Raw genomic sequence first — 22,853 nt, forward strand, 5'->3', positions numbered from 1 at the left:
GGGCTCGGTCTCCGGGGCTGTTGATGTGCAAAGCAAAAATTTCCAATGTTTCTTACATATGGCGTGTGTCGAACGAAGTTCAAAAATAGACTGCTCAATAGATATGAATCATGAAGATATGTACGGCATCATACAGTACACTCTGTACTATTTCGAGGCCGCATAGTATAGGTATGGATGTTATTTGTGTATGTTCAACGCCCAAGTTTATGTGGTGATGTCTACCCACATGTCCATCCTCATCACACCCGAACCTCCAACTTTGGAAGAGAGAGACCTCGGGAGCCATGAAGAGACCTTTTGATTCACGTCACTCCAATGACCTCCAAGTCTCGAAGCTGATATATACATAATCCAAGTTGGAAACCCCATCATCGTCTCCCAACCGGAAGTCCACCAAGTCTCCCTCCTCGACTTGCAGGGAAGTTTCGCGCACTCAGCAGGGCACCCTTGACACCCCGAATATCGGCACGGAACCCAGCAATTGCCTCATCCTCCCCCTTCCGCAACCCAGAGTTGTCATTAGCCCCATTATTGGAATTCCAAACTCCATAAGTCGATCCAGCAGAGTAAGCAGGTGCACTGTAGATCAAAGTATCACAATAATGGTGCAACTCTGTAAGCCCAGTACGCATATTATCATCTAGCGCACTGGCATCCTTCTCAGACTCGACGATCTCTCGCAATTGCGAAGTAATCGACTCAAATCGACTAACATGCTCATCAACCTTGCTAGTTGGCGTGCTCTCATCAGCTGTGTTCACAGCGCCAGTCGATAGAGCGGTCTCGGGACTCGTCTGCGTCGCCATATCCCGATGGAAGAGCTCCGTCGGGTCAGAGGTCACGGAGTCGGTATCCGACTCGTACGGCTTTCGCGCTGTTAGCTGCGGTGGAATGACAGAGACTGTCGTTTCAAGCTTGCTATTCAGCTTTTGGAGGTTCTCCTCTGCTGTGCTGGCTAGCTCGTGCCGTGCGCTCGTTAAACTTGCCAGCATAGGTTTCACGATGTACTCGCTCGCTCCATACAGACTTGCTCCCAGTCCGGCTGCGCCGTAGAGTGTATACAGCAGGTTTTGCATTGTCACCAGAGGTGGTCGCTTGTTCTGCTCGAAGAGGAACTCTGGGTAGGTGATTATTGGGGGTGCGTCGCGTGTGCTGGGTCCGGGTGCGGGCGCCGGTGCGGGCGCAGGACGCTGTCGCGGCATTGTGTCGGCTGGTGGTGGCGTAGATACCGTCACCGGAGTGTCTTGCTGGGATTCGGTAGATTCTGTGTTGGCTTCGGTGTTGGTTGAGCTCGCCTCCGCATTTCGGGAGACGCCGAGGACCTGTTGAATGTCTTCTGAGTTGAGACCTTTGGACTCCAGGAAGGTGACTTTGCGATCCTCTGGAGCATCACGGATTGATTCGTCCTCAAGAAACTTTGACGCTTGGTCTAGGAGGGTTTGTCGGGATGTGGTAGTTGCGGGCGCATCGTCGGAGCTCGGCGATGGCGACTCATCGTTTGGCTTAGCTCTCTGCCATGCTGGGATTGAACTTGGCTTGGGATCGTTGTCAGACATGTTGATATGATTGAGAACACCCAAGGCACAGGCAGTGGACAGATGGTATGTGTTGGGAAAGCGAGCGAGAGAGATAACCTTCCCCGGACTGGCCATGTGAGCCCGACCTCGGCTGTTGTATTCGACACCTGAGGCAGCATTTTTCAGATATGGATTTGTCGTCAACTGCCTTCAGGGCTGTGTTGGCGTATAATTTGATGGATATGTGTATATCTGATTTGCATTGTAGCCATTTCTTGACAATTGAGGGCCCAAACATATCTCTATTCAACAAAATGTACTATCAGGGGAATGTTCATGGTACCCAGACTATGAGGGTGACTACAGTTACACCCCAACCAGTACATAATGAACCAACCTAGCCCAGAGTATATTGAAATTCATATAGACAGATCCCCCAAATAGGATAATTCCTGACTTCAACTATAACATGAACATCGTACTTCACATAGTAGACGGACATTTCTCGAGACCGCCCGGCAGAATGGTCGAGTACTTCGTCAACTGTTGACTGCAGGGAGAATCCGAAACTTAGACTAAAAAGGTACTTGTGAGTATGCCCCCCTGGTGATTTCCTGCTATGTGTTCCCTCGTGTATCTGTCCAATATGTGCCGACGAGCTGGAGAGGGCCAGGTGGCCATGTAACGCTTTGTTCGCATCTCCCCCGTGGCGTCTCTACAAGAACCTGTGCCTTCCCGGTTTGCAACTCCGATGCACGCCGTAGAGTGATTGGGCGGGGGGATTACTTCTATTCTTCCCCCTCTCTACTGCCACTCACTTGCGCTCTTCATCTATCTTGACAATCATGGAGCTCCGTCGCTCCCACCGATCGCGAGGGACCGAGCCAACTGAACCAGAAGCTAATATGTCGACCAGATCAACGAGACGAACCCGTGCCGTTGCATCTGCATCTGCATCTGCATCTATCTCTGTTTCTCGATTACCATTGAATTTTGAGGAACCCAAGAGATCTCTGCGCTTGACCGTCAGGATGCCTTCTAATAAATTGCGCGAAGCCACGGGCAGTGGTCGCTCCGCTGCACGGAGGTCCGTCAATGTGTTCCGGGAGGATCCCATTGTTTCGGGACCCCGCTCCAGTCGGAACCGAAAGAAGATCGTAGAAGTTGAGTCAAGCGACGATGATGAAATCGACGACCAGGAAGAAGATGAAGTTGACGACGAAGACGACGTTCTTGATGACGACGAAGATGCCGATGCTGACGCTGACGCTGACGCCGATGCTGACGGCGATATCGACATGGATGAGACCCCACCCCAGCCAGCTATCAGGCGCGGAAAGCCCGCTCCAGCTCACGCAAAGCCACCCAAAAGTGTGGAGGCTAAAGAGATGGAGATGGAAGAAGATGAGGATGAAGAAGAGGAAGACGAAGAAGAGCCCATCTCCGATACGGATGAAGATGCCGAAGGCGAGGTGGATGACCAGGATGAACTGGCAATGGGTGACGTTAATGGCGATGATCTTGATGATCTTGAGGACGATGAGCTAGATGGGGACATGGATAGCGATGCGATTGCCATGCAGGGTGGAAAACCCACCAAGCGTCAGCGAGGAAATCTCGGAAATGATTTCTTGCAGCTCCCTATGGGTAAGTGAACTTATCCTTATCAAACATCAGAACTTGGCACTGACAACCAAACAGAGCCCCAAGTCAAGAAGCATTTGACCGCCGAAGAGCGTCAGATGCGTCGCGCAGAAATGGCCCGACGAAGAAAGAACCTGAGCGAGAAGAGAAACGAAGAAGAAAAGGTACATATGCCAGGGTGTTTGAAATAATGAATCTTCACTAATCCTGAACAGATGGACACAATCAACCGACTCCTCAAGAAGCAGGCTCCCAAGCGGCGCGGCCGAGCTGCAGCTAATGACGCTGGTGATGGCACCCCCGGCCAAGAAAACAATGAGCCCGAGAAAGCCGATCCCACTCTGGTTCGTTGGGTCAGCGGTTCAAGCGGTTGCAAAGTCAGTGTTCCGGAAGAATGGCTGGGCACCCCCTCTGGGCGCATGTTTGGCGCACCTATCCCCGCCAGGAAAATGGTTGAGGAGCTTTGATACATGCAATGGGTACACTGAAACGGCGCTTTTCGGATCTTTCTAAGGGAGTGGGAACGAGTTGGGGGTTATTGCGCTGTCTATGGCGTTTAGAAACATTTTCATTTCTTAAATTTCAAAATTTAATACAAGAAACATATCAAGGGTTCTCATGTACTATTCAGTATCCCAAATTGACTATAGTCAGCCATATCCAACAAGTGCCCAGGTCTCCATGAACATGGTCCAAGTCTATGGGCTTCCTGGGCAGTGACATCCAAGCCACCATGTCGTACTTCGCACAAAAGTACCCTTGAGTAGGCCGACCCCAATCCCACTTGGACAATAGTCTCCGGAATGTATATCCAAGACCGAGCAGGTGATACAGTTAGGGGTCTGCGTCGCCAGCGCTGGGGCTTTTGGGCTCGAGGAGGACGAACTACTGTTCACAGGCCATGGAATTGAAGACACCCGGGGTTCAAAGCATGTGCAGTAGCCCGTTGGCCGGTTTCCATCTTCGAAATGCGGCTTCTGGAGCAACGTCATCATAACTAAGTTGACGACTTGCGATCTTGCTCAAAGCTAGCTGGGGCTGAGGACTCGGTGTCCTGCTTAGGGACAGAGGGACCCGAAGGTACCGAGGACTGACGAGCGTGTTCTTTCTCGTATTGGAGCTGTGCGAACGTTGGGTTGAAGGTGTAGTAGCCTGCAGATTGAAAATTTCCTGATCAGACACCGGTCCTTTCATTGGGTTGTTCTTGAGAGCTACAAACCTGTGAAGATGCCGACGCCAATGGCGAAGAGGGCAGGGACGAAATTGCGACTCATTTTGGAGAAATTGGAGGAATGTGTCTGACGTTGGAGTTCGGAGGTGATGCGGGAAAGCGGTTATCAGCTGGCTGATTAGCGTCGCGTCCGCCAAATTGCTCTTTAGCACGCGTCGGTCACCCAAATTCCCTACAATTAAGCCAATTCGAGTGATTCGCATTACTATAATCCCCGGAAGTCGTGACATTTGACCCGAGAAATATCTGCCGATCAATTTTATCGCCTCGAAACCACCGGATGACTTGTTAGAGACATGGGCGATTCTCGCCAAGCATGCAAATGGAAGAATCATGGCGTCGACGAGGATATGTCCCTGACTCCGATTCGGACGAAGAGGATGAGTTTGACTCACTGAATGCGACGAGAAACGGCTCCGACAAAGACCCCGAGCTTGGTAGTCTCGAGTACATCGATCTTCCCTCCGAAGGGCCGACCAACCAACCGAAGGGATCTGAAGGGCAGATCGATAAAGGCGATGTTGCGCTTTCAGACCCGGCAAGCAAGACTCAGACACCTCGCAAGTCAAACTTCGAAGTCCGAATCACCGTGAAAAGCGCCCACAAAGGCTCTGCGCAAAAGAGACAATCCCTTGGAGAGACCCCAAATGGCAGCCCACGTTCGACAACCACAACGCCTGGCAACGCAACACCGACCCGACAAAGAGGCAGGGCCAATGGCGCCTGGTCTTCCGCCACAAGAAGAAAGACCCATGAACGCACCGACCTTTCCAATTCCAACACCAACACCCCAGCGCAGACAGGCAGTATCTATGATATTCCTTCGTCATCGCCAGAAAAAGCAAGGCGTCAATCGAAACCTTCAAGCAAGATATCCACGCCGAGAGCCTCATATCAAAATGTACCTTCAGCTTCGAAGAGGACGAGTCGTCGAAGTACCGACCTTGCTACTGCCAGTGCTGATGCCCAAGCGCAGGCAGGCAGCATCTTTGATATCCCCTCCTCATCGCCCGAGAAACAAACACCTCGGTCAAAAATTTCCAGCAAGAACTCCACACCAAGAGCTCCAAACTCTCAGCAAAAGCCACAAGCGCAACAAATAGCTGAGCCACAGACCCCAAAGACCAGGGGACGGAATGAAGGTTCTCCAGGTACTCGGAGCCCCTCACCAGGAGTGGAAACAGGGATTCCCCTCACAACTCGAGAGAACAGTTTTGCGAACAATCCTATCGAAGAAACGGATGAGCCGTCGCTACCTCCGCCTCTACCTTTGCAGAGTAACTTGAGTGATGACTCCCCACTATCTTCTGCGCCGTCGTTTTCTGAATCTCTGTTTTCATATGAAGTGGAAACGGCGGAGGCTGGGGAGAACAATCGAAAGGAGCCAAATTTACCCACAGAGGGAACATCGGTTTCACGTGAAGCAACGCGGGAAGATGCCAACCAAGACGACATATTATCTGGTATAGGTATCCCCGAAGAAGCTCTACGTGAACTCCAACAAGGAACCCAAAGAACCTTTCGAAAACGTACGACAATTCAAATGCAGCCATATGCCTTTGACCTTGTGCAGTGGCAGGAGCACCAAAGGAGAATGGGCTTGCCAATTCATCGACGAGTCGGCCGAATTGCCGATGAAGCCCAAGAGCAAGAAAATTACGATCCTGGTGTGCGTTCATCAAGTCCCCCTGCAGAAGAGTACCTTCCACCGACCAGACCCGATCGTGTTAGACCAGAGCGTGACCACGATGAGCATGAAGTAGCTCCGTGGCACGCCCGCATTGTCAAGCGTCAAAAAACATCTCACGCGACGCCCAAAGTGAGCCGATCTCTACACAAAGGGGTCAAACCTCGTGGTATAAGAGATGGGCCATCGGCTGCTGGAGATCAGAATGCTAATTCAGTATTCGATTTGACGTCCAGTCCTCCACATACAGGTCGCCTGTCTTCAGCCTCAAGAACACCACGTGCTTCCGATGGGGAATTTCGATTTCCTCGCGGCTGGTCACCCCCACCGGGAATGTCTCTACCAGAGGTTGCGAACGCCGAAGACGATGTTGATTCAACAGACCGAGCAGATTCTGGCGATGAGGGTGTCCAGTCCATTTCTTCCGACAGCCAGCAAAGTGACGGAGAGCATAATGACGAGCTGGACTCAGAAGATGAAGAGGCACGGGCAATGCGGCGACTCCAACGGCAGATCCGAGGAGTTCTCCCTGCGTCACACATGCGGATCGAGCAAAAAAGAGCCGCGGACAGACAGAAGATCTTGCAGCGAGAGAAAGAACGACAAGATGCACTCCATCGACCGGATGGAAAAGGTGTTGCACGCAAGCTTGTTCGGAAAGGTGGTCGCTCAACACAACCTGCGACACAGCTATCCAGAAGCCTGTTTGACCTTGGTGACTCCGATGATGATGATGAGGATAGCACCACTGATACCAACAACACCCATACCAACAACACTCCCTTCAAGAACAACGATCAAAGGTCATACGAAACTAACGCCCAAGGCTCTGTTGCAGCTGATGGCGATATCCTCGAAGACAACCGAATAGACTACATGTTCGCGCCAGTCGCACGCAAGACCGCTGGGCCCCGTGGGCCACGCAAGGCAAAAAGCCTGAAACGGCCCAACCCCAAACCCAGTACATCCGCTAGAGAGAGACAGCCTAAGAGACGTCGACAGACCCGGATGACAGACGCTTCCTATGGGTCACGGAGAACCAAGGAAAGCTCGACCATTCGACGGCCAAGGATAGGCATCTTGGATGCTCCAGACGTCGCCAGGAAGCCTCGAGCAGAACAACCGCCCTTTCTTAAGGTTGCTTTACGGAAAGCTCAGTCCCGTCGAGATGGTGGCAGGAGGAGCCCGACCCAAAAATTCTTCCAATTGGCCTCTAGAGAGGATACTGCGGATGTGAATGAATCTCTGCGCGACTGGAAACGGGGATCCATTCCACAGCAGAAAGTCAGTCGCCGCCCACCCCAAACTCGCAAACAGCCCTCCAAAATTTTATCCATGTTCCGTTCTCAGGCTCTGCGGCCTCCACAAGCTTCTCTGGCCCCGAGGCCGAAGCAGGCGCCTCGAGCGCCTCGGACTCAGCCGCGTACCAGGACGCCCCGTATATCAAACCAGGCTTCCCAGAGACCCGTCGATCATTTCATGTCACATACTCCTCGGGCGGGACCAGAAGAAGCCCCCGGAGATTCAGTTGCCGCTCCAGTCCCTGCAACGGCTGTAACGGCCGCATCTACGGCTTCCAACCCAGTTCCAACCCCAACACCTCGGGCTCGGCCCTCAGGTCGACAATTTGAAAAGCGAGGTCATGTGTGGATTCTACAAAACAATAGTGGCATCGTGCCCCCAGCGAGGGCGCAGCCTCGACCTGCCGGGGCCAGCGCTGCGAGACCTATAGGTGACTCGCTGTCGGTTCAACCAAGGTTATCTCACTACTTGAATACGGCACACGGCCATGGAGGGCAGTCAGGTGGACCCAGCTTCACCCTGCGACGATACCTTTCTGACGCCAACTCAATGGCACCCGGAACTCATGGCCCTTCGACCAACTCTATTGGCGCAAACCCACCTCAGCCCAAATCTCAAGCGACCAACCAAGTACCGCACCAACCTCGACGGCGTATAAGGAAACATCGTCCAACCCGCATCGAGCCCCGGACCGATAGAGAGTCCGCTCCAATGATCTCCGATGACGCTGAAACTCCAGTAATCACTCACGTTGGTAAACCGCGTCCTGCTTCATCCACCACAAGTGGTCTTTTCAACTTCCCAAGTGTGTACCCGATTGAGTTCGGTATGACCACTCTGCTTGAAAACACCTACTTTCACGGGTCTACATTCATCGGAAGTGGTGAGTTCTCGCGTTCCTTGAACTTCTCAAGTCGGAACTTGGACGGGCAAGCCAGCCCTCTCTCGATCAATGTCCAAGATAAGATGTTCAATTGGGGAAGCTGGAGTGATGCAGTATCTTCAGAGATGGGCCACGTTTTCGACGTGATCATGGACCATGTTGAGCGGGCCGCTACTACTTCCCCAGAAGCGGGAATCGCACCTGAACTTGGTGTTGCGTCGCATCTATATAGGCTCCTCATCAAATACGTCACGGAAAGTCTGGTGTTCATTGATCCGGTCGACCGTACTGGCTTTGTCACTCGGACAACAGTGCTCGTTTCTCAAGCCAGAGATCCGCTGGCTGTTTTTCTGGGCAGCGAAGAATATAACAGGAAAGGACTGGTCAAGATCGCATGCTTCAACATGGTTCTTTCAGAACAAATACGTCAAGTGGCTTCCCATCGGCTTGTCAGCCCTGTGCTTGCAACTGAAGCGTCAGACCTCGTCAAATCATCCGCCAAAGATGTAGCCGTCCAGCTTGCAACCAAAAGCAGTTCCTCTGAGCTCAAGGCGCTGTCTGAAGAAAACAGCGAAACCGACCGCCGTGAGCTGGGGGCCCACGGTGAATACCCATCAGCCGAGGCTTATGTTGTGGCCAAACATCTCCTACGCAACTCGGATCATTATCAAGGCTGCTTCGAAGAGATCCAGCTTGAAGTTTGTGAAGGTATTGTCTTGCAAAACGAAAGAGATGTGGGTAACTTGGAGTCTGCATGGCGAGGAATTTTCACAGTCATGCCTCTGAATGAAGTGGATCCACAGGGAAAAGCACACCCTGGTTTTCGCTTCACAGCTATCAATGACAATTGGAAAGTCGCCAGGCGGCTTCTTGCTCCTGTTCTGGACCATTTCGAGACCAATTCCGCTGGAAAGCCCATCAGCTTCCACAAGTATTGCCAAGCTCTGTTCCACAGATGCCATGGCCTCATCAATACTTGGGGATGGCGAGAATGCAAACCCATCCTGGAATCCATGTTCGACTTTTTTGCTAAGCACAACCTACGCAATCTGAAACTGGAGGAAGATCGCGGATCACCGTCATTTCTTGACGAACTTGACAAGAATCCTTCGTTGGATGTTCGACCCGGGGAACCATGCTTCCATACTTTCTTGAAGATTGTAGCAAGTGGACTGCGATTTTTGTCCAAAAGATACAACAAAAAGAAGATCCAAAACATCACATGGCGCCTCCTCCCGAACCATGGACGTGTGTATCCGAAAGACCAAGAATTGCAGCTCGAAGATCTTGCCGCTCTACGAAATCACCACGATCTTCTCATTGCCTTATACTGGGCCGTTCCTGATGGCTCTCGTCCTCGAGTAGAAGCACTCCGCAACCTAGTCCACCCTGCCATCTCGCACCGTGGAGCCTGCAGCATCAGTATACGCTCCTGGTCAAGACTTGTTCGGTTCAAGCTCTCAACCGATGAGGAGATCTCGGGGCTCGCTGTGTTTGGCGAGTGGTATGGTTTCTTTGTGACAGAGCTTCATCAGCAGCACTTCTATGCCCGCAAAGAGATTGAGTCACGGGATAAGGGCGTGCATCGATTCTCTCTTCAAGAAATTGAGGAACTAATGTCGGATAACCAAAGACACCTCGAGCATCTAATGAACAGTGCACTGAGTGCGCTGCAAGCTGCAGTTAAGCTCGCCCCGACATTGGAGCATGCGCATCAATTGGTCGCGAAGGTCCCTTATAGATCCTTGTTTTCGCTCTTCAACCCCAAGAATCCGCGTGTCAACCATGTTGTGGTGGAGGCTTTGCAAGGGCTGGTCTCATATACACAGAAGGACATTTCCCCCTCAAAAACACAGACTTCTGCACCAGTGGGGGTCGATGAGGACAGTCAGGAGTTCGGTGACTGGGATGCTATTGAGGCTGTTTATGACCAACAATCTCTTCCCAGTGAGGGAATCACTCATGCAGCCGATGTTATTCATCCTGTTGTTTCTCGTCTCTTGTCGAACTGCTTTGGCGAGGATCATTGTCCTGAAGACACAATACTTCTCAGTGTCCTAGAATGTTGGACCTCGCTTGCTTCTGTTCTTGTGAGGCATCGGCTCAGGGGCTGGGATAGTTACCTGAGCCACCACGGAAATGATTCATGGTTACAGCTTCGAAGGACCGTGCAGACACGAAAGTTCGAAGCTCTCTTCCTTGCGTCTTGCATCGAAAAGGACGCGCAGGTTCTTCCGGACTGTTGGGTCGAAGTTATGAGCTTGTGGATGTCGTCGTTAGTCGAGCGCTCTTCCATGCTCAAGTTTCAACATCGTCTCACTGAGGCTATTTTGAACCAAGCCAACAATGATCCCTTGTTTAGCAACCTTCCTTTCATGAAAGACAACAACGCTGATCGGTACACGATCACCCTTGGGGAACTCAGTTCTCGACGGCTCTCCCTTCTCTCGAGTCTTTTGTCCAATATGCGCGAAACACTACAGGAAAAGGAGCTTTCTGCGAGTCGGGATTTTTCTACGACAAAGCAAGACTACTCCGAAGTGGTACAGCGTATGATGACCGCCATGAAGCATAATTATCAAGAGCTAGGAGATGGCACTGCACAAGCTGCCCAAGGTGCCTACGTTGGCTTTGTTCATTGCGTGATCGGCTTCCTCCAGCAGCATGCCAGCGAGATCAGGCCCATTGATCCCTTTTTCACTGACCCAGCTTCATTCCCCTTGCCTGTTCAGGACCCACGCTATATCATTGCCAAATTGAAACGATACGAGCCGAAGCTGGGTTTCAGCAAAGAGATCATGATCTTGGTTGGGTTTATGCAAAGCATTTCCGAGCGCGCCGCCATTGATGTGCAACAAACCTACCTGGTTGACCAGCTTCATGCCTCAATGAATGACACCTATGAATCGGGAATTCCCAACAAGCCAACTCTACGTGCCGTTCTGCTGCAGTGCGTGTTCCCAGCGTACCTTGAATCAGCATTTGAAAGTCCCACATCATGGATCCTCGCCCACCCTATCATTCAGACTGTCACGCTGGAGTTCAAGACATTGCGTAAGAACATGGACACCTTCGACTCAGCTTGTGTATTGTCTGTCATCAATATGATCGACGCTGTGTGTCAGGCTTCCTGTCAAGCATTGAATTCTATCTCGTCTCATCGCGATCGCTTGCAAAGCCCAGCAACATTATCCATGATCAGTGCCTTTGTTGAGATGGTTTCCTCGGTCCTTTCAACAGTCGACTACATTGAAGAAGTAACTGATAAGGGTGAAGAGTTGCTGGTACACATCAAGTGGATGAACAGCTTCATCAAAGCCGTGGCGGAATGTGTCCAAATGACAACCTTGGACACAGACAGGGCTGCAAACATGGACGATATCATGTTCCCTGAGCTGCCATCCCTCTCAAATAACAGAAAAACCGACCTGTTCAGCACAGCGCACCGCCTTGCCTCGAATGATTTACAGACCTACCTCAGAAAGTGGACGTATCATCAAGAAAAGTACTACTTCACACGACCTGGTCACCCGGCGCAAGAAGTCAAAATCCAGCCTGAGATTGCTACTGCGATGACTGATTATATCGAAGCTCAGCAGGCATTTGAGGATGCCGCGAAGAGCTTCACCTATCGAGCAGAGAGCCTGGAGCTGCTTTGAAGTCATTGTTCTTAAATAGATTTTTTGACCAGAAAAATAATGAGTAACGATTTACAAAATATCAAAATACACATGGATCTTTCCATCCACTTCAGTCCTGGGTTTGCCCATATGGCTTTGAATATTCTGGCCTATCATTCAAATCTAGTTCAGTTTCGCATCTATGGATGATTGATGACTCGATCAATTTTGGCACCTGTGCCAAGATCTCGTCATCACGCATATCCATCTCGTAACAGTATCATCGAGCCTAGTAGCCCCGAGAGATCAATCCCACGTACACATTGAAGTTGTAGTGAGTGCAAGTGTTCTGAACAAACAAACCTCCCTGGCCACTCAAAATGGTCTGTCCGCCACGAGTGACTGTGAATTGCTGAGCACCCACACCCATGCTGACACTTGATGTTGTTATTCCCGCGGGAACGTCGATGCTGACTGGAGAATTGCCTCCACTTTGGACAGTCAAGGTAGCCGGGCTTGTCAACATGGTGGCGATGAAGATGCTGTCACTCAGCATGCTTACGCCATTTGGAGGTGGGAGAGGATCTCCAGTGCAAACCACGCCCTTGGGGGTAGGGCGATACCAGTAGACGGCCTTGTCCTCTTCGATAGAAGGCTTCGATGCCCCTGATTTGTAGGCCGCGATGTAGGGCTTGTAAAGCTCGCGCCAGGCGTCATGGGGCATGTTGTTTGCCCACTGGGAGGAGCCGTCGTCGCTGTGGTGAGGCTCGGCAGGGCCGATGTAGTGGGATTCACCATAATCTGTGTAGGTTTGGTGAGCCTTGAACCACTAGAATGCTTCAGGAGTCAAGTCCAATAAGAGAAGCATACCGTTCCATGAGATGATCTCCACCAAGTCCGGTTTCAGGGACAGCATTTGCTCCCAACGAAGTGTTGGCAAGTTCTCGCAGATAAACACCCAGTTCTTGGAGTTGAAATGTGTCGAAAACCAAGGCGAGACCGCTGTTATGAAGTTAGCTTGTGTTGTATATGATATTTAAACAGCTGGAATGTATCCATATGTTCTTACAGGCCATGTATGTTTTTCCCTCGAGGAAACGGAAGAACCTGTCATCCCACACTGTGTCCATTGGCCCAGGAATGATACTGTTTCCTCCATCCGTAGGCCAAGCCAACCAAGAAAATGCTCCATCCGCGCCCCTGGAAGAGAGAGACACAGCCTCCGCCGGATCCTGGAGGTTGGGTAACGCATAGATTGGATGAGATGTACCCTGCTTCACTGGCTCCCAATTGAAGTAGTCTCCAACAAATGTGCTTACCACCGCGGCACCTCTGTACTGCATCTGTGCAGGATGATTACCGTACAGCTGCATGTACGCAGTGATATTTGCGGTGTCTCCGTTGTTCCAATAGGCAAAGTCAAAAGAGATGAAGACTTTGAAACCAACTTGCGCGGCAGCTGTGTAGGCAAGGTCCAGTTGGCTGTACGTGTAGTTATCGATGCTGGCACAATTCAATGCAAATGCATCGATTCCAATCGCTTGTGCCGCCGCCATGTCTGTTTTCCAATCATCGAGCTCATAGTTTCCTACGATGCCCACCTTTATAGGACACTCGTTAGCCTTGCGATACAGCAAATGACCACGTATCGGATGCTTGACTGACCATGAAGTGAGCGAAAACATATTTGTCCGTGTACTGGTTGGACAGCTCCACTTCAGCCTTGGGAGCACCCAAGACAGGACAAATGCAGCTCAACAGGACCGCGAAGCTCAGGAGCAACTTCCAAATCATCTTGCTTGAGATTCAACAATCACTGGGTTTGTTTGAAGATGGACGGAGAAAATGGACCAGAGAAGATGTATGAAGGAAAGAGAGTGAAGAGAAGTGAGAGGAAGAAGAGAGCAAGAGTCGCGAGCAAGAGTCGCCAGCAAAGAGATCAATCCGTTTGCTCCTTGCGGGCTTGAAGACCGAGGAATGCGTATCTCAAATGTTTCATTTCTATACCCCAGGCCATACAAGCATGTCTTATAGGATTCAATTTGCTCCCATGGCAGTCTTCAATCTACCACGAAAAAGGACAATGACATCTTCCTCTTTCCATGACTAAATCGGAGGATATAAAACTTGGTCTTTTTGGCGGACTATAAATCATGTAACCATCGGGAGGAGCGTCGTGAAATGCCACGTGAGGCCATGTAGCATTAAATCGGCCTAGATGTTTCTTCCTGCAATTTGACTTGTGCTTTTCTCTCATGTGCCCTCTTACCAGACTTGTCATCGTCCCTGTCAAGTTTCAAGGGGGAATACAACAAAAAGCCCGAATGCTACAGTAGTGCTGTGTGGAATAGAGACCTATTCTGACACGAGAATCTAAGAAGTCTGACTAGATTAATGACCTACGTTACTTTCGCGCACTAAAGCAAATCTGTGAAAATGGCCTTTCAAATTATCCAGACAATCTTGGGCCGGTCTATGTAATAAAAAAATCTCATGTGAGCACCAACAATCTGAAAGTAAAAACCTCGAATGCGTCGCACCAAGAGCAGCATATGCCCTAAAAAACAAAAGAAATCTATAGAATCTCAGCCAGAAGACCTCAAGTCTCCATCTCTCCGGCCAACTCAAAGCAGCCCGGCTAACAACCAAGCCTCCTGGTTGTTCTTCTACTCATCTATGGGCCTTGGGGACTTTCTAGCAGAATCCGGTACTGGATATCCGTCGGGGAAGCGAGGGAAGAGCTTACAGACGAAACAGTACGTGACTCCGTCATAGGTACCGGCCTGACCTGGTCCATGTCCAGCAAGGGCCCTGAGATACACTCTGAGGGGGGCATGCTTCATGTCAATCTTCTTCTCACCTTCGTTGGACTGGGCCCAAAGTGCAGTCATCGGGGAGTGGATGATCACTTTCGGGTTGGCGTACACGGTGATGTACTCCTCCTTGCCGTCGTACTCGAGGTCGGCTTGCTCTAGGACTCGGTAGCATCGCTTGACATCCATGCTTGCCGAAATCTTGGGGGGACTGGGGTACTTACTAAAGTAGATTCCTGTTGAGACTGTTGAGTGGATTGGTTGATTGGTTGATTGCTCGGCCGATGAGTAGTCTGAGGAGTAGATCGTTGGTGTTTGTGAATTGGCAGTTGGAGAGACTGTTGAATGATGGGATTCAGCTGATGGGACAGAGGCCAATTTATGTTAATACAACATGCTGCTGAATCCATATCCAGGATTCTTCTGCTGCTCTTTGAATCTTCTAAAATTAGCTCTTGGATAGTGGATCAAGAGGAGTCCTGACTGTCTAGTTGTCGGAAACAGTGCAGTCCACAATAAAGCCTTTTGTCTGCCTTTGGCTCAAGACCATTGTTCAAGGACAATCCATTGACTGCATTGTCTTCATCAAAGCATCTTTCACATTCCTATTGTCGCCCCACTTACTCCCATGGTTGACTCGGGGCGGATGAACGGAAAGCTAAACCCGAAACACATAGGCTTTGTATGCCATCAATGATTCGTTTTCTTTGTGCATTCTCTTTCCTTTCATGAATATTCCCCTTCGAGAGATGGGTGTGCGAGGCGTGTCTATTGTGAAGCCGAGGTCTCCCGAGGTCCTGCCTAGATACGTGTCTTGTGAATTGATTGGCTACCTGATACACAAAGCCATTGCTTTGTGACCCCAGCACTTGGACAGGCATTTTGCACTAATACCAAATGCAAATTCTCGATCTATGTTGGATCATGATGAGGAAATGAGTTACCTTTACTACTCGATATCTCGAGTCCGAGTACAACTTTGATGTTCCTCGAAAGCAAATTTGGTCTTCCACGACGTAGTCAGTTTCATGAACAAGCAATTCAATTAATTTCTGTTGAGATTTACAAGTGAGCACAGGTCGGGAAAGGCAGTGGTTTGAAGAAGTATATATGGACAGTGGGGGTTTAGCGGGGCTCCCGAGGTCGTATTCTTGAATAATACTTTCTTCCAAGAGCCCTGGAGGTCTCTTTCGATGTCCACGGGCTACTCCTTGTCAGAGCAGCAGAATCCCACTCACCTCAATCAACCTTCAGCACTGTCGCAAGCCATACTTTCTACATGGCGCACATCGTGATCAGAGAAGCAGAGGCAACAGATGCCCCACTCCTCCCAGCAGTGGAGCGCTCAGCAGCCCAGACTTTCTTGCAGCTTCTTGGCTATGAATGGCTTGCTACTAGAGACACACAATCCGTGGAAGAACATTTGAGCTACATCAAACGCGGTGCTGAATGGGTTGCAGTCGATGCTGCGAATCTTCCAATCGCATTTCTCAATGGGAGCTTGGCGGAGAGAATTTTTCACATACACGAAGTCTCTGTTGCATCAAGCCATCAAGGCAAGGGAATTGGACGACGCTTGATATCGACGGCAAAACAATGGGCTATTGCTTCTGATTGCTCGTCTATCACTCTCACAACCTTTCGCAATGTGCCATGGAATGAACTCTTCTAACGGTCTCTGGGATTCAGAACCCTGGATACATCTGGGTTGACAGCTTCTCTTGAAGCAGTTATGAAGAATGAGGCTGATGTCGGCTTACCCATCAAAGATAGATGTGCAATGTCCTTGAATTTAGAGTGAAGGTAGCAACATGTCCTTAGCTTTCTGCATTTCCGGCATCTAGTTGATCGTGTGAACAAGAGACAAAGGTGAAGAGCGATCATAGGAAGACTTCCCTGGAAGCTTTGGATTTCCTCTGGGTTTTCATTATCTGCACCCGGTCCTTGTGCATGACATGACTAGTTCCATGACAATAACCACTTAAAAATGCTTGTGTCACACATCCATGGATATGTCTCGTGCCGACCAAGGCGATATGTGGTGTTATCAAAATTTCCCAGCTGACAGGGGTCTTCTCGGATACTCCTGGAATTCCGCAGCATGATCTTGAGATATCGCAACAATCCAAAGGTCTGGGCCTTTTCTTAAATTTCGGGCCGTGATAGAGTAACCGGAGACAATGGCATATATTTTGGTGATTTTACCAGTTGTAATTGATCCAGAAGAAGAATTCTTAGCATCCAATTTGATTCAACGGAACCTTGGAAGGCATTTTGAGGTTCTCACGGAAGTATTGCTTTACGAGAAAGTTGGCTAATGGGCCAAGAGACTCGCACAGTAAATAAATCGACTGCTAACGATCAAATTCTCTGTCATACACATGCACCCAATTGAGAGAAGCTGAGGGTTCTTATTCTCAACAGGCCTAGCTCCCCCGTTGCTGTGAGCTCCGCCGTCTACACCTTAGGTGTGCTACCATCGTCCGCAAATGCATGTATGCACCCGAGTAGTTCATTGCGACTAAACTTGGATTGTTTCCGGAATTTTGGTGTACACAAAGCCCTCGGATAGCTTCGAAATGGCATGACCTTGATAGTGCATGTGCTGTGACCAGGCCTGCGTACGACAAACAATGCTAATGCATATACAGCATGTAAACCTATCAACTTCCCTGGGCTTGCAGGAATAGTCAAAATCACTTTTGCCCGAAAGCTATATGGAAAGACCCAAAATAAATATGTGCCTGGTGTGAATTGAAAATCCTGGAATCCCAGCATGAAGTCCAGTCTCTCTGCCTTTATAATGGCTGATTTAATGACGGTTGCCCATATACTATATCGCCTTCTTTCTTCTGTGCTATTGTATATAAACGACTTTATATTGGATACCTTCCAGCAAGGCCCTATTCCAAACCATGTGGCATTTATCATGGATGGAAACCGCCGTTATGCAAAAGAGAACCAAGTTACGGTAGCCGAGGGCCATTCGGCCGGTGCTAGCACATTAAAGCAGGTCAGCTTCGTCAAATCTCGGGTTTAAAACATGAGGACTAACCTTGGCGCCTACATAGAACTTAAACGAGTGCTTCACCCTTGGCATCAAAGTAATATCCCTCTACGCATTCAGCCTCGAGAATTTCAAAAGACCAAAGGAGCAAGTCGATACTCTGATGAGACTGTTGGAGAGTTCCCTCCTACAAATTCACGGACCAAATACCTTCGTCGAGAAACACGATGTTCAAATTCGAGTTGTTGGAAGACTTGAGATGCTTGATGAGTACGTTCTGAACGCCATCGCTAGGACCATGGATGCAACGAAGGATAACAAGGGGAGAATATTGAATATTTGCATTGCCTATACTGCTCGAGATGAGATCGCTTCTGCAATCAGGGAGACCGTATCGGGTTGTGGATCTTCTGCGAAGATCACGGAGAGCTCGCTGACTGACAACATGTTCATGGAAGTTCCCGTGGACTTGATGATACGTACCTCCGGTGTCTATAGATTGAGCGATTTTATGCTTTGGCAGTGTCACCAGCATACTCCAATTGAGGTTGTTGAGAGGAACTGGCCCGATTTTGGAAGATGGGACATGGGGATAATTCTATTGAGATGGCAAAGACGGAGGAACAGAGTATTGGTCGGACTATGATATGATTGTCCATAAGTGTTGGTTAACATGATAATTCTGCTGCTGATATCAGGAATGCGGTGCTTCTAATGATGATCTGATCCAGGAGGATGTTTCTACCTCTGCCATTTTCTACAAGGGGCTTTGATACTCCCGGAAAGTCTGCAAAGTCGAGGCTCCGTACAAAATATGCTCTAAATGCGACTGGTAATCCCATCCACATCCCGCTGCTGCCAAAGCAGTCAAGCTCGCCTGGTCCTCACGACCAGGTCGACCGGGACCAGTCATGTTCTGTGACCCGGTGTTAGCAAAATCAACCAAAGACATCATCTCACTTACTGGTTTCATATTGATATCAAAAATAGCAAACTCGGAGTTCGGCCGGAATCGTCGGACGTCAATGCGAATAGGAGCCGTAGCCCTAATGAGACTGGCCACACCTTCACATTGACGCATCACCGAGCCATACGTTGCATCGTGCATTTCGCCCTCGGACACAACGCGTGAATTGGCAGTTACGGCGACTGTGCCGTTATACGGTGCAACACCTCCTTGATGATTGAATCTTGTCACGGGTGGCATGCTCCAATATTGAGCTCTGTCGGGAGTCGGAGGCATCACAGTTATGGTGGCTTCTTCCCCGGCTAGAAACTCTTCCAGCAATACAACGGGAGATTCATCAAGGAGACTCTCTATATGCTCTTTCAGCTCAGTTGCACCGTTGCACACTTTGACGCCGTGACTGCCACGTCCTCGAACCGGTTTTCCGACGATTGGATAATTGGGGATTGACTTAACCAATGCGTCAAGATCGTCTCCCGCTGTTGCTTCCCATGCTTTCGGCAAAGTAAAGCCCCCAAGAGCACGTAGTTGGTTGTTCAGATACATCTTATCATCGAACTTCTCAACCAGACCCGGAGGTTGACCCACTACCCGCAATGTTGGGGTATAGGAGTCCAGAGACGAAGCAGTCTGCAGAGGATGAGAAGAAAAAACAATTGTGTTTGCCCATAGATGGGTAGCCCCCTTGGTTACCGCAGACAAAATTCCCTCTTCGGAATCAGGGAAGCACCAGCCCTCATGATCGACAGGAGGCGAGGATCGTGGCGTTATAACCTCGATCCCCTTGGCACGCAACGCATATGCAATATCTGCGCCTGAGTCTTGATAACCTTCACAAATACTTAGCAAAGTCATAAGAACGAGGAAAATTTACCCACCGCCTGGTTTGCGCGGCTTGCGGACTCCGTTGATGACTGGAGGCTCAATTGCTTGGTACAGCACTGCAACAGTCGGTTTGGTGTGGCTCCATCTTACGCCCTTGAGGCCTTGCATGGGGGCTTGCATCTTTCTAAGCATTGTGAGATGGTTGAAGAAGGCATGAGTCGAGCAAGTGAAGTGATGTTAGCTCTTTCGGACTGCCCCCAGGTGGGCTCGGAGCGATCCGAGTGTATGCGGAACGCTCCGTTCAGCCTAAAGTCCATCCGCAGCTTGCTGCGATCTTCACATACTGCATTTTTTGCGAATGATGAATTCCATGGTTTGACTGCTCATCAAGAGTCAGGATAGATGAGGCTATCAGAAGGATATAAACCCTCTGATCCCACCTCGCGATCTTGGATTCCGATGTGAATTGCATGAAACTGGATTATTCGACTAAGTATCATTCACTCCACAAACTACGAAACCAACCTGTGCATGGGTAGACAAAGAGGTAATTTATACAAGAACAAACCCACAAACAAGAAAAGATCCATTAACTCGAGAAAAAAACCAGCTAGCGCCACATTTCTATCCCTTTTCCTCCAGTTCGCCGACAAAAAGACAAGATCAAAGAGCCACACAGCCACGGCCCTGTGACATATGCCCAGAAACGCCACAGAGAGAAACAGATATGCTATGCAGACCATCCTCACTCGTCACTGTCCAACCCATCGATCATCGCCTGACTGGGTTTCTTGCCCGCCCCGTAGACCATCTCCATGAGCTTCGCTTTCTGTCGCTCCCTCACCGAGCGCAGGTAATCATACGTCCCCTCCAAGCCACGTATCTGACCGTCGATAACGGCCTCAACGGGGCCCAGCATTCGCCCGGGCCCGGAGTTCCCATTGCCGTTTCCATCAACAGTTCCGACGAAACTGACCGAGTCATTACGGCGCACAAGCGGAGAAACCAATTTCCTCCGCAGCGTCTCGAGGTTCACTTTGAGAGTAAGGAGTCGACCGCGGTGATCAACGAGAAGATGTTTGTTGGCGACTGTGCGGGAGCGCACGTTCGCGAGTAATTTCTTGTTCTTCTCGTATTTGCGGACTGCGACGGCGTCTGGACCGAGAACGCGCGTCCAGAGTGAAGAGAGCATTTCGCCTTCTGCGCGTTCTTGGGCGTCTGATTCACGGACGACCGTGCGTTGCAGGTTCAGGAATTGGCGATCTATTGATTCGAACAAAGCGAAGAGCGCAGTGGAGTGGCTGAGCTCGCTGTTGATTGATTCTTCCAGCACAGACAGGAACTCGGTGAAGGTGCGCGTGAGAGTTGTGCGAGTGCGCTGTGCGGACGTTGGCCCGAAGACTGCCATCACAAGGTGGCCGAGGGGTGTTGTTGAGGTCGGGACGCCATCTGAGACGGAGCCCTCCAGGGCACCAAGGCGTGATAGCATGTTGTGCATGTTGTCGAAAACGATTGTTGGGAGGGAGGAAGGGGGTTGGGCAGATAGGGTCTCTAGTTCACGTTTCGCCCAGTCCATTACTATGAGGATGGAGTCGATATCTGAATCGACGTTTGCGAAGAAGCGTGTTAGTTCTAGAGAGAGGGATTTGAGGGACTCGGAGAGCTCGTCGAGTTGATGAACGATGATCGGGGCGCTGGTCATATTTGTGCCGCGGACGGATTCACTCAAGTCCCACACTGCGACGCCTGTCTCTTGAAGCGTGCCGATTTGCTGCACGCCATTCTCTGAGTAGTAGATGAGCGGCTCGAAGGAGCGCGCAAACCCTGAGAGCTTGACCAGATCCGGGATGGATTGGGGGAGGCCTGGAAGGACCAGGGCGCGCATGAATACGCCTGTGATTAGAAGAACAATCACCGATAAAGTAGTGTTAGATTTTGAGCTGGTCATGCGCTCGAACTTGGAGCGCAAATATCCAAAAATAGCAGCAATCGGTTCTCGGTGCTGGACTTCTGCACGCACTGCAAAGCGAATATCTTATTCGCGACGACGTTAGTATATCGCGCACCTGCAACTGAATCTAGATCAGACAGGGCCTACAATTACTCAAGTTCTCGGCGCCGAAGCCGTCGTCCTCTGGACTCGGGCGGGCGGTGCGATCCGTACTCGGGGCCGGGGGTGGACTTGGAGATCGCCCATGGAGGGGAGTATCTGCACCCGCCGGCAGAGGCACATTTGCCGCTACAGAGATGTCGCCCGGCGTCGCACGATCACCTCTCTTCACTGGGTCTTCAAGCGCGTCCTCATACTGTGGACTGGGCTCACGCGACTGCGACGGGGAGACACTCAGCCCGACTGTGGGCTTGAGGTGGATATCACCTTTGCGCTCATAGGGCTGGTGACGGTACCAGTTTGGGCCCCTATTGTACTCACGTTGAAATCCGGCAGCGTCTTTGACGTATTCATGCTGGAAGCCGGGAGGCGACCAAGCATCCTGAACAGGTTCCTCGATTTCATCTTCTCCATCCGACTCTTCAGATCGGAACCCAGAGTGCTGGGATGGCAGTCCGAACATGGGGGATCTGTGAGGGTTTGTATTGCTTTCGAAATCCTCGAGCGACGCGTCCAAGGACGGATGGTCGTCGAAGACGTTGTCTAGCTCATCCAGCATTCCAGACGGCGTGGGGCGATAGTCGCACCCCAAAAGGAGAGGCACTGTAGATGGCGCGCTGGAGCGCAAATCAAAGCCTGAGAATGGCGGTCAAGGTCCAACCTTTGTTGACTAGAGTTAGTATATGCGCGTGGACAGAGTCTCATGCGCTATCCGTTTGAGATGAAGGCGACACTATCGGATCTGCTCCAAGGGTGCGATAAGATTTGCGATCTGATGCGACAGGGCAGGTCTTGGCTTCCAGATGACGAAACAAGGGGTCTCTGCAATAAGCGCATTCAAAATGTCGGACAAGATGTGATGGGTGCGCAGCGCTCGATATTAATAGTTGCGGTCCAAACAAGCCTCGTTGAGCAATGAAGAAATCAAGAATGAGAGGAAGAGAGAACATGCATCCCCTCACTTGTATCAAGTCCAGGTGGCTGGACCAATCAGCCTATGCGAGTCAGGTCATGTGCTGAGACTCGAGGCCAACAGGGTACTGTACAGCTCAGATACAGACGAGGTACTATGCAGATACCTTTGGTTTAGGTGGGGCCCAGGGCCTGCGCTAAAGTACCGTGCAAGTACCCCATCTCCTCCGTGCCTGACCGCCCATGTTTGCCCAATTGATACATCATGCAGCGTCACGAGCCAATCATAACGACAAACGCCTGGTGAATCCGGAGAATGTAAGACAATAGCG

The 22,853-nt window shown here is 50.4% G+C and overlaps 10 protein-coding genes across 10 annotated transcripts; 4 read left to right on the forward strand and 6 right to left on the reverse strand.

The window, feature by feature from the left end:
• Nucleotides 1-371: 371 nt before the first annotated feature.
• Nucleotides 372-1,655, reverse strand: N7506_011585 (peroxisomal membrane protein PEX14; the record flags this gene model as incomplete). Its single annotated transcript, XM_056960876.1, has 1 exon — nucleotides 372-1,655. The coding sequence occupies one exon, from the start codon at nucleotides 1,653-1,655 to the stop codon at nucleotides 372-374; it is 1,284 nt and encodes a 427-aa protein (XP_056805410.1).
• A 710-nt stretch (nucleotides 1,656-2,365) lies between these two features.
• N7506_011586 (PAPA-1-like domain-containing protein) lies at nucleotides 2,366-3,631 on the forward strand (the record flags this gene model as incomplete). Its single annotated transcript, XM_056960877.1, has 3 exons — nucleotides 2,366-3,167; nucleotides 3,222-3,328; nucleotides 3,380-3,631. The coding sequence occupies 3 exons, from the start codon at nucleotides 2,366-2,368 to the stop codon at nucleotides 3,629-3,631; spliced, it is 1,161 nt and encodes a 386-aa protein (XP_056805411.1).
• A 530-nt stretch (nucleotides 3,632-4,161) lies between these two features.
• Nucleotides 4,162-4,438, reverse strand: N7506_011587 (uncharacterized protein; the record flags this gene model as incomplete). The annotated part of the gene is made up of 2 exons (XM_056960878.1): nucleotides 4,162-4,316; nucleotides 4,384-4,438. 2 exons carry the CDS (start codon nucleotides 4,436-4,438, stop codon nucleotides 4,162-4,164), a joined length of 210 nt encoding a protein of 69 aa, XP_056805412.1.
• A 273-nt stretch (nucleotides 4,439-4,711) lies between these two features.
• Nucleotides 4,712-11,926, forward strand: N7506_011588 (uncharacterized protein; the record flags this gene model as incomplete). The annotated part of the gene is made up of 1 exon (XM_056960879.1): nucleotides 4,712-11,926. The coding sequence occupies one exon, from the start codon at nucleotides 4,712-4,714 to the stop codon at nucleotides 11,924-11,926; it is 7,215 nt and encodes a 2,404-aa protein (XP_056805413.1).
• Nucleotides 11,927-12,176: 250 nt separating this feature from the next.
• On the reverse strand, nucleotides 12,177-13,681 carry N7506_011589 (glycoside hydrolase family 71 protein; the record flags this gene model as incomplete). Its single annotated transcript, XM_056960880.1, has 4 exons — nucleotides 12,177-12,688; nucleotides 12,758-12,889; nucleotides 12,957-13,488; nucleotides 13,553-13,681. The coding sequence occupies 4 exons, from the start codon at nucleotides 13,679-13,681 to the stop codon at nucleotides 12,177-12,179; spliced, it is 1,305 nt and encodes a 434-aa protein (XP_056805414.1).
• An 872-nt stretch (nucleotides 13,682-14,553) lies between these two features.
• Nucleotides 14,554-14,889, reverse strand: N7506_011590 (uncharacterized protein; the record flags this gene model as incomplete). Its single annotated transcript, XM_056960881.1, has 1 exon — nucleotides 14,554-14,889. The coding sequence occupies one exon, from the start codon at nucleotides 14,887-14,889 to the stop codon at nucleotides 14,554-14,556; it is 336 nt and encodes a 111-aa protein (XP_056805415.1).
• A 1,090-nt stretch (nucleotides 14,890-15,979) lies between these two features.
• On the forward strand, nucleotides 15,980-16,372 carry N7506_011591 (GNAT family N-acetyltransferase; the record flags this gene model as incomplete). The annotated part of the gene is made up of 1 exon (XM_056960882.1): nucleotides 15,980-16,372. One exon carries the CDS (start codon nucleotides 15,980-15,982, stop codon nucleotides 16,370-16,372), a length of 393 nt encoding a protein of 130 aa, XP_056805416.1.
• Nucleotides 16,373-17,503: 1,131 nt separating this feature from the next.
• N7506_011592 (undecaprenyl diphosphate synthase family protein) lies at nucleotides 17,504-18,353 on the forward strand (the record flags this gene model as incomplete). The annotated part of the gene is made up of 2 exons (XM_056960883.1): nucleotides 17,504-17,713; nucleotides 17,772-18,353. The coding sequence occupies 2 exons, from the start codon at nucleotides 17,504-17,506 to the stop codon at nucleotides 18,351-18,353; spliced, it is 792 nt and encodes a 263-aa protein (XP_056805417.1).
• A 111-nt stretch (nucleotides 18,354-18,464) lies between these two features.
• Nucleotides 18,465-19,691, reverse strand: N7506_011593 (ATP-grasp fold subdomain 1; the record flags this gene model as incomplete). Its single annotated transcript, XM_056960884.1, has 2 exons — nucleotides 18,465-19,515; nucleotides 19,549-19,691. The coding sequence occupies 2 exons, from the start codon at nucleotides 19,689-19,691 to the stop codon at nucleotides 18,465-18,467; spliced, it is 1,194 nt and encodes a 397-aa protein (XP_056805418.1).
• Nucleotides 19,692-20,244: 553 nt separating this feature from the next.
• Nucleotides 20,245-22,168, reverse strand: N7506_011594 (uncharacterized protein; the record flags this gene model as incomplete). Its single annotated transcript, XM_056960885.1, has 2 exons — nucleotides 20,245-21,518; nucleotides 21,598-22,168. 2 exons carry the CDS (start codon nucleotides 22,166-22,168, stop codon nucleotides 20,245-20,247), a joined length of 1,845 nt encoding a protein of 614 aa, XP_056805419.1.
• Nucleotides 22,169-22,853: the final 685 nt, after the last annotated feature.

This window comes from Penicillium brevicompactum, assembly GCF_028827555.1.
Source record: "Penicillium brevicompactum strain IBT 35665 chromosome Unknown utg000009l_segment0_segment0, whole genome shotgun sequence".
In the NCBI taxonomy this organism is placed as follows: Eukaryota; Fungi; Ascomycota; class Eurotiomycetes; order Eurotiales; family Aspergillaceae; genus Penicillium; species Penicillium brevicompactum.